This window comes from Engraulis encrasicolus, chromosome 19, assembly GCF_034702125.1.
Source record: "Engraulis encrasicolus isolate BLACKSEA-1 chromosome 19, IST_EnEncr_1.0, whole genome shotgun sequence".
Lineage (NCBI taxonomy): Eukaryota > Metazoa > Chordata > Actinopteri > Clupeiformes > Engraulidae > Engraulis > Engraulis encrasicolus.
Window position 1 is genome coordinate 38648239 of NC_085875.1, and position 10398 is coordinate 38658636.

The 10398-nt window shown below is 40.9% G+C and overlaps 1 protein-coding gene across 2 annotated transcripts; it reads right to left on the reverse strand.

The window, feature by feature from the left end:
- Positions 1-451: 451 nt before the first annotated feature.
- On the reverse strand, positions 452-9580 carry gmfb (glia maturation factor, beta). Of its 2 annotated transcripts, none has more exons than XM_063184345.1 (7): positions 9499-9580; positions 8146-8242; positions 7700-7749; positions 7256-7307; positions 6073-6153; positions 5645-5718; positions 452-4041 (listed from the first exon to the last, which is right to left on the reverse strand). In XM_063184345.1, exons 1-7 carry the CDS (start codon positions 9499-9501, stop codon positions 3970-3972), a joined length of 429 nt encoding a protein of 142 aa, XP_063040415.1. In that variant the 5' UTR covers positions 9502-9580; the 3' UTR covers positions 452-3969. The 2 variants fall into 2 exon arrangements, with proteins under 2 accessions (XP_063040415.1, XP_063040416.1); XM_063184346.1 differs by lacking the exon at positions 9499-9580 and adding an exon at positions 8698-8998.
- Between the last annotated feature and the right edge of the window lie 818 nt (positions 9581-10398).

Consider the following 10398-nt stretch of genomic DNA (forward strand, 5'->3'; position numbering starts at 1 on the left):
CCTGAGGCAGAGCTATTCAAATGGCGGCCCTGGGGCCAGATGCAGCCCTTGGACGGCAAGGTTCTGGCCCCCCACAAGGCCCTTCAAATACAGAATCGGAGTTTATAGATAAAAGTACGGGTTCCGTATCAACCTGAAACGGGACACGGGATGTTAAAATGCAGGAAATTACATCTAAGAAATGCAAAACTTTCTGTAGAGGACCCCCAGACCCCCCACCTCAATGACGTGTTCCGTATTTTTTTCATTGACAGTCCGCAACCATAATACATATGTATAGTTCAGCCCCTTTACTGGGGGGAATTTGAAAAACTGGCCCTCGTTGACATTTAATTGAATACCCCTGGCCAAAGGCCTACTTGTGCTGTCTCACAACAAACGCCACCAGTTTCATCAATGGTAAAACAAAGGAAATGTGTGAGTAAAATCAATTCAAACAAGCAATACTGAATAATAGACAATGCTTCTGTTTTATTGGGATTACACTGTTGAGACACTGTATAAATCATGGAAAAATACAGACATCTCAGATACATCATCACAGACTGCACTGGGCGAGGAACAATGTTCTACATGACACAAACACTGCATTGTTGCCTTTTTTTAATATATCAAAATACAAATAAGCACTTGATCTCAAACAGCAGTGTGTTAAAGTAAAAAAAGTACACGTTCATCATTATTTATCTAAAATAGGCCACATATGGAGACACAATATTACAAGTTGTTGCGGGAGAGTAGAAGATGGAGAAAGCTATTCAGCACTGCATGGAGGAAGGTGTCAGCACTTCCAATGGGGAGCCATGTTGGAATGGTTGTCGACAAAACAAAAACAAAACTCAAGGAGATAACTTGCAACCCATCACCAATGTTGTTAAATAACAACCGGGTAAATAACCTTTTTTGTTATAGTGGCAGGCCATAGTTAATAATGATGTTAGCATAAATTACGTTCACTGAATTGATGTGAACATCTTGATTTTCCAATAATGTGACAATATTAAATGTCTGAAAACTTCCCAGTTGAATAACTTCCCCATTACAATCTCCACAAGCTCTGCCCATCAAATTCCACCCCTCTAAGCAAAGGTCTCAACTATTTTCAATAATTGCTTCTAGTGAGAAGAGAGTAGTGTTACATGTGTACAATCTCTTAATTGGGTCGCACTGAAAACTTGCTTTTTTCCTCTTTTTGTTGTGGGTGTGCTTTTAGTCAACAGAAGCAAGTTATTTAAGACAAAGTACACCAATCAATGCATGGCCAGATTTATACAAATCTCAAAAGGGAAAAACATTCTCCTGGGGAGTTAGGAGGAGAGGTATTCTATAAGGGCAAGCACTGGAAAACAGCAGCATCAATATTCACAAGGGTACCTGGGGGATCATATTACTCCGTGCTAGGTTGAAGAGACACTAGTCCCCAAAATACCCTACATTTTCCCATCAAAGGACTATTTAGCGTGCAATGTCTTCATAAGTAGAAAAAAGGATCTGTTAACATTGTAGTTGTATTTATGGTGATTGCAATGCATACATCTAACGGAAGAAAGAAGAAAACAAATCAATACACAGACCTCTGTGTAAAAAAAATCAATAGCAGAATCACCCATGCTTCAGCTCAGTTCACAGCATCTACAAAGAATGCAAATGTTTGTTTGTTTACCCTGTGCTGTCCCACAAAAAAAGATAAAGATGTTTACATCATGACTGAATGAACTTAATCGTCAATGGATCAGTGTAGTAGATGGTGCCTTGCATCCGTTCAGAACTCAACAAATACAGAAGACAGCAGTGTGTAACTCACTTGGCCACCAACACCACATGCATTTTGCTGATCTCTGGATCAGCCTGTCCTGCATCTTGTGTACATTGTAATGAAGTGATTAGGTCATACAGAACTCATCATGGTCCGGACTCATTTGAACAATCAGTTGACAGTCATGTATAAGCACACCCAACATTTTGTTTTGACTGTGTGACATATACATAGACACTACAACCTAAAGTTATGACTTATACATACACAGAGTTATGACAATGTGAGTTTCACGAGAACACAATGTGCTATACTGTATGCCCCAGAGGCCTCCTCTGCACTGCAGGAATACAATGAGTAATCTAATGCTGTCTTTAACTTATGCAACACCTCAATACACTGCTGTGACCACCTGCAGGCAGGTGATCCCTACTGTGAACTATTAGAGGTGGAACGTCCAAAATCTTTGCATTCATGTAAACGTGTCATTTTATGAACATTTTTACAAGATCTGGCACGTTTGGGGCATACCAATGGGAACCCTTTAATCAAACTGTTTGGAAATAAATTCACCCGAAATTTTGAGTCCCATGCAAGCTAAAAATAAAATAAAAAGCTTAAGAAACTAGCCATTAGTAACATCTTTTAAAATAAATTCTTAAACTAAACAAAAAAAAAAAAAGACACCCCTCCCCTACCACTCTCGCCATCCTATTCAAGTTACATACAAAAGAAAAATCTGTCCCAGAAAACCTCTATGATGTGCATGCCATGTGTAATTATCAAACATACAACACGGAACACAGAGTTTCTTGGAGGTATAAATGTGTTAATAATATTTTAGCATGAACTCAGACCTTCAAAAACAAAAACAAAAATCCTTAGATTAGCTTTTCATAGTTTTCATGTAAACATTCCAAACTAATCCAGTGTTTGACGCATTCTTAGAGAAGATTCTGTTTTTTAGCGTAAATATATAAAACAATTTCAGCATTAATCCAAGCAGGTTGCGAGACATTCCCATTTATACTGCACTCTGCCTCACAGTTATTTAGGTAAAAGAGCGAAATATTAAAGTGTGTTACAAATGAGTTACTGCTATACATATACTGACCTCTTCAAATAGAGAGAGATGAAAAATACAGTGGATGCCCCCAAACAGGCTCACCCGTGCTTCACGGTGTAGAAGGAGTGCTCTCGGGAGTGTTTCCCACTCCCAGTGGGTGCAACTCTAGTTTTCACAGCTCTTTTCTTGAAAAGTAGTTTGGAGAAAAGAATTAAGAGTTCACCGAATTACTTGTTGGAAGAGTGTTAAAATTTGTATATGTACTCGCGTTGTAGAAAGAAACAGAATTAGACGCTACATACTTTCTATGGTGTCCGAGCTGTGACCTTTTTGTTCCCATGGTCCAAATGACATTATGTCAATCTAAACATGTCGCATGGGAAACCCTTATGATTTAAAAAAAGAAGGGATGGAATTTATTTTTGGTCACAGTTGTAGTTCATTTTACACAATAACTGTATAGCAATGGAGGAAAAAAACTGGCTGGGAGAACCGTGTACTGTACAACCCAAGTAATCAACTTTACATTTACATCGATTTCTGCCACAGCAGGTAGTGTGGTACAAAAGGTCATTGTGGCATCTGAGACTTTTTTAGGGTTTCAATTTTCATTGGTCAGACATACCACAGAAACCACAATGCCTCTTTCTGAACACAAATAAAACAATCTGGTTTATATGTAGTGTATTCCCACGGTAAGTGTGTTTTAGCATTCATACATGACTCATCGGAGTGGTCTTTGTGCGTCTTTGTGATTGAATGTTGGAGAGAACCGTTAAATGTCTTAATGGTACATTGCTGAGGTGTAAAATGGCAGTGTTTGAGAAGTCCAAGACAAACACAAAAAAATGACATGAGTGTTGTCTGGGACCACATGTTCGATTCTTCAGCTGTTAATTTTTTTCTGTTCTACCGTGATTCGAGTTGTATGTGCTCATATCAGTTTCACGTTGGGCTTGTCAAAGGTTAAGACTTTTACATTAAGGTGGGGGGGTGGTTTGGGTGCACAAGATTGCATTAAGACAAAGCAGATTGTTAACTGTGGTTTAAAAAGAAAAAAAGGATCAGGATTTTGTTCTCCCCTTGAGTAGCGTGCATCACCCTCACTCGCTCGCCCTCTCTCCTCGGGCGCTCATCAGCTGGTGGACTAGCGGAAAAAGCCCAGCTTCTCCCTCAGCCACTCCTCAGTCAGGTCCTCCGTGTTCCTGATCTCAAACACCTGGACAGGTAGCGAACACAAGAGGATCAGAGGTAGTGACGTTCGTGTCCTTGGGCACAGTTGCACATACTGTATGAACAGAGCATTCCATCATTTTTTTATAAGTTTATATTTTATTTTGGGTCTTTTTAGCCTTCATTTGGATAGTACAGTGAATATGGAGACAGGAAACTAGTGGTATAGGTATGGCAACTGACCCAGGCCGGACTGGGTCCGTGGTGTCCGTGGGCATGTAAGCCCAAAATATGTGGTGGGGCACTGCACCACCACAGTGTTCCTGTGTATTCTGGTTTTAAAAGGACAGTATTCGGTTTAAAACAATTCCTGTAATATTGCGCTTACATGTGTGAAATGGTGTCCTGCAACCGGAATATTCTCAGAAAATGACCACATTTGGAATGGATTAAGAGTTAAGACACATGACTCGTGCACAAACCAAATACTGCCACCATTCCGCTCAGACGCCTGGGCAAGTAAGAAAACGGATGACGAGAGGTGACGTTCGTGTCCTTGTGCGTGCATGCAGGGCACCCCCCATACCCACCCCAGTCCAAATCTACGTTCTGACACAGTTATCGACCTCTATAAATGGAACACTCCCTAGCCCTAGCACGCACACAGAGCCAGGAGGCCCAGGAAGTGCAGAGACGTTCGGGAATCAGCAGGAAGTCCGGCTAGTCCTGACTATGTGGCGAAGTGTCCTTGAGCAAGAAGACGCTCAACCCTAGATTGCTCCCTATGTCCAGAAATAGCTCTTCTGGTGCTAGCCTCTGGCGCTGGAACAGGGACGTTATGCACAAATGGAGAAATACTATAAATATAATATAAACACATGCTTCTCATTTAATATTTAAAACAACCACTCTCTTAAGAGGTGGAGAACTGATGAGACATGTTGGCTTGAGAAATAGTGTATGCTCAATGAACCATGAGCTGGTTTGGACAGGAATTCAACACACCCTGCACATACTGTTCACATACTGCTGTAGATTTTAGAATAAATAACACATGCAAGATGTAAAGCTAACGGAAGAACATTTGGACGCCAAGTCACAACGAAAGGCTTCAGTAAGTAGCACTGTGTGGGCATTTTATCACAGTTGTATAAATAGCCCCACTGGCCAAGTTAGCTAGACATCTGTGCATTTACACCATACCAATGCCATATACCATAGCAATGGAAACGGACTGGTATTTGAAATACCCCAGGGGAAAATAGCCATAATTTCAAGCCACTGACGCTTAAAATGACAACCATGTTGGAGTTTACCCTATAGAAGGATAAACCATTCCTTCCAAATGCTCACTCTTTTGCCATCCAAGTCCCCAATGGAATAAAACAATACACCGTTTATATAGAAGCGATATTTCTGTCACTTGCCTCAACACTACAGCTATTTTACTTCATAAGGAAATCACAAGGCTTTTTGCAAGGACTAAACCCCCTGAAGCCTCTTGTTGTCTCTAAATGTCATTGTAAAAGCCTGAAATCTGATAACCAAGTTGAAATATCACACAAGGACGAGGACCACACAATGATGAAATAATTTATCAGATGCAGCACAACAATTACGTTTCATGTACACCAATGCAAAAACCTTACCTTGGTTAATTCTACCGTTTGGACCAGTTTGTTTTTGCTCCCGGCATACATCATTTGTTGTTCTGGTTTGCAACCTGAAAAATAAAGATGAAACATGAGACTCTCATGCAGATATCTCAATAGCAGTTAAGCTCACTAATCCATCACACAGACATGATGCAATGATGGCTTTAGTGTATTAACAGTGTTGAGGGAGGGATGGACTGTACGATCTAGGAAATTAGTGGTCATAGCAGTAAATATGAATAAAAAAACTACAAACACCAGTGGTTATCACGATGAAAGAAAATGACAACCGTCTGGTTCATGTGATCTAAGGGAAAGAAATTGCAGCAAGGAATGCCAACCTCAAAACATTTTCTATATTAGAATATACATTCCTCTATGTGTAAATGACAGTTTAAAGCAGACATTGGTGAGATACTTGCCAACGGGGCTGGAGAATATGAAGCAGAGAGGATAAGACACCCGTCCATCATCGTGAACATATTTATAGCTGTACACCACAAATGTGCTCTCAGTTAAGGAGTAAAACATATTTTCTTACGGTTCAGACATGTTATTTTGTATCTTTCACCTGACATGTTTCAACAGTGTAGCTTCCAAAACCTAAGTCTTGATTTAACAGTTAGACATAATGAACGTCATACATCTAAGAAGGTTTTTGTTGGAAGGACCTGATCTTGCAATCCCTTATTGTTTGCACAATTTTCAAGGAAGGATGGCTGCTATGCATTTGTCTTTATTACTACTCTGTTACACTCTCATTAGTGTCCTGGTGTCCTGTCTTGTACTTTAATGTATGTCCTGTCTATAACATCATGTCTTTGCATGGGATGGAAAAAAAGACATTTTTATATCCTTTGTATGACCTGCATATGAACAAGTTGAAAATAAAGCCAACTCGATTTGTCTCCCAAACAAATTGTCCCTTTTGGAGACAAATAGAAGACATCTAAGCTACCCTAGTTTAATCTAACCGGCTTTCAACTGGAAACGATATCAGTTGTGTGCCTCAGCATCACAGGGTGATTCGGCCATATTAAAATACACCCTCTGCTGATGCAGGCCCACCACCACCAAAGAAGTACCAGAAAAAATATGATGTTCACGAATGCTTGCTGGACCAGCTTGAAGATGTTCTTCCAGATGAGTAGGCGTGTTTGCAGTAAATTATTCATCCAGCCGGCCTGTTTCTCACCACATAAGCTTAACTTTCCCTGCACATCACCTCTTCCAAGTAGTGCCATCAGAAGAAGACTACAGACATTACATAACATTTACTAGCTGATACTTTTATCCAAAGCTACTTACAGGTGTTTAGGTAAGGTGCATTGGTTTCAGTCACTGCAGCAATTTGGGGCTAAGTGCCTTGCTCAAGTGCAATTCAGCCATGTGTGAAGGTGTAGGGAGAACACACACACATTCTTGCTCCTGGTAACGGTGGGAATCGAACCCGCAACCCTCTCTGATCCCAAATCCAACTCCCATAAACATCAATCCATGGCTATCCCATTACATTTTGCGTTGAGGAAAATATCAAAGACCCCAAAACTATGGGACAGGCAGACTGCAGTTGTTTAGTTTTGCTTCATGTGAAATTGAAAGGATATCTTGGTTGCCTCTCTGGAAGTTCGTCCTTCAGGTCATCAGGAGTGATGTCCTACAGATGACAGAAAAGTCCTTTTCAATGTGTATGTAGGCACTAGGCAGTTACTCATTTTTACCTGTAATATTATGCTCATACGGTACCAATACATCAGCTACGCCATACACCACATACGTATATCAGCTACATTTTCTTCAAAGTGTCACACCTACGCAAAATGATGGTGGACAACATATTAGTGTCCATTTGTGTCACAGATACTTTCATAGATGAAATGAAAATTCACAACCAGCCATAATTTCACCATTACATGTGAAGTGATAATACATCATGCAGTATGATCTTACTGTTCACCACAACTAGTTGTCAACACTTTTAAGCTCAAGCACCAAAATGAAAAAAAAAACTCAGGGGCCTAGATTTTAAAATAATTTCACACAACTTGCCTCGTGTTCCTCATCAAGAATCACCAGCTGTTTGTCCTTGTCAATCTTCACTAAAATTAGGATATAAAGAGAGAAAAAAATATTACAAAACGAATGCAACTTGCACAGCTTACACAGACAGGTCACCTTGCACAGTACAGTTTGTATATGAGTCACATTGACGTGACTGTACAGTTTATATTAAGTATGAAAGGGACCTCCAATGTGAGCTTATGGTCATGCCAGAAAAGCAAGCAATAATAGCACACTCTACTTCAGTGCACCATAATATCGCAAGCATGAAAGGAATTCTATTGCATGTCTGTACAGAGAAGCTGCAATTTCCCCACAAAAAGACATTCAGTGGAACCACATGTTAGTGTCATGGCTTACAGAACAACGTGTCAGACACGATTTACATTATGAAGTAATACACTAAATACAATTATTTGAGTTTAGATACTAACTGATGATGGCAGCATTGTTGGTCTCCTTTCGGAAACGAAACTCCCGCAGTTTTTTCACAAGGTCCTCATCCACATCACACACAACCAATGATTCACTCTGTGGGGAGAAGAGACACTTATAAGTGACAGAATACAATACACTAGAGCTATTTGGGTGTCATCAAGCTGTTCTTTACAATCTAAACCACCACACTTCTACTCATGTTCTTAAGTGTGCAGGTCCTGGACTCAGGACTCATTTCAAGAAACTATTTGACCTCAAGCATGCATTTTTATGCATGACTTGGCTTCCCAACAGAGGCTGCAGACTTAGTCACAACCACAACATTTCATAAACTTAAAGAATATAGAAACTGTATTGGAAAAATTAGACATGCACCAAGCCCACTTCACATAGAGAGAAAGACCAGGTAGAATCTGTAATTATTACGCTGTCTACTCTGTTCATCTATTTTTGTAATATTTAAACCCTCTTCACAATTTGATGAGCTGTCAAAATTGCTCACTCATTAAGCCTAAATGCAACAACTTGTGGAAAGGGCTCTCACTCACTTGTCTACAATCTGAGTTACACAACAGCCAGCGTATTGACTACCAATTCAGACATAGCTAGCTCTAAACTGATCACGATAGACATCTGACAGTCTAGTGATCCTGCGCTATCCAAGTACCACGTCAATGCAGGCTCACGTTGCCTCTCCTCTGTGGTCTGCAAGAATTCACATTGTGATGGTCCTAGATTTTAGCCCTAATTCCTTTGTTTCGACACAGGCTAGCCAGAGAGCCATTTTAAAATCGACGAAATATTAAAACCACGGTCACTGACAGCACGCGTCTGAAAAATCAATTCCTATTTGCTCGTCGCATTGATGTGATTGACTGAACATGTCCATAGTTCAAGAGCAGGTTTGTCGTTACTTGTGTATAATGGCTAGCTACTAGCAAGCAAAGTACAGGAAATGGGGATTTTTGGGACGGTGTGGCAGGTATGTCTACGAGCTTGTACAGACGTCGCTCGTACAAACGTGGCAGGAATTCACAACACACCAATGTAGCAAACATGACTTTTGAAATACATTTACAGGCAACTTTCACCAAACTCGAAAGATGCCGGGGGGAGGGCTATGCTAGCTATGCTCCGCTCATTGACATGTTGCAGCACATCACAATGAATTGGGTGGAACTGCATTTTTGTCTGGGCGATATGGAGCAGCATAGACACACGACAGTCTACCACACAGACAGAATTCCCACGCGAGGACAAGATCCGAACCACACGACTGGCCCAAATATACATACTGTGATTCTAAACTATTTGTGTATGTGCTATTTCTTTATGCAGTTCCCACTTACCATTTTCGCGAAGCGCAGACTCAGATTGTGTGGACCTCAACAGAGTGCTGTGTAGTTTTTTGCTCCCTTCATCCAAGTCTTGTGACTCTATTCTGGCCAATCGCGTGCATTCTCTCACTACATCCTCCACCACCACAACCACCCCCGCCACAACACCACACCTATCCCACAATGGCTATCATAAAGTCGGAGCCAGAGCTCTGGTCGGAGCTACACATGCAATACAGGCATGCACAAGAATATGTGACCGTTTCTTTAAATCGTTTGGTGACAATAACTGTGTCAAACAGTTAAATGAGTGGCTGGAAGAGAAAAAGTTGACATGTCAAGGCAAGGCTAATTTAATAGGCCTAGGCTATCCCTATCCTATCCTACAATTGACTTAGATGAGGAACTGGGGGAAAGTCAGGAATCTAATGCTCACCAATATTCTGCTGCTGAACATATGCCAAGTTTGATAGCATTGATGACCAAAGCTATCTCATTACATTACTAAGGGCCTCAATTTTACAATAGGCCTACACTACTTTGATATGAGTTCATGTCTGGTAGTAAACAGCCTGTAGCCTAGGCTGAAACTAATGACATAATCTGATGAGTCTTCTTCGTCTGTAACTGGATATTAGAAGGACATGGCCTACTTGAATGGAGGACAACTGTGGCCAACATAACTTTTGATTCCAGGGGGGTTGTTCAGGGTGCAAAGTGTGACTGACTCACCAGGGCCCCATGGGCCCACAAACAGTCCGATTTATGTACTATATGGCTGGGGGGGGGTCCATTGGAGCTGATTGTACATAGGGCCCACAATTTGTTGCTACACTCCTGTTTGAAGCCAACGCCAATCCCCTACCTTTCCCCCTAAACACTTTAGGCCTATTACAGCTAAATTAAGGAATG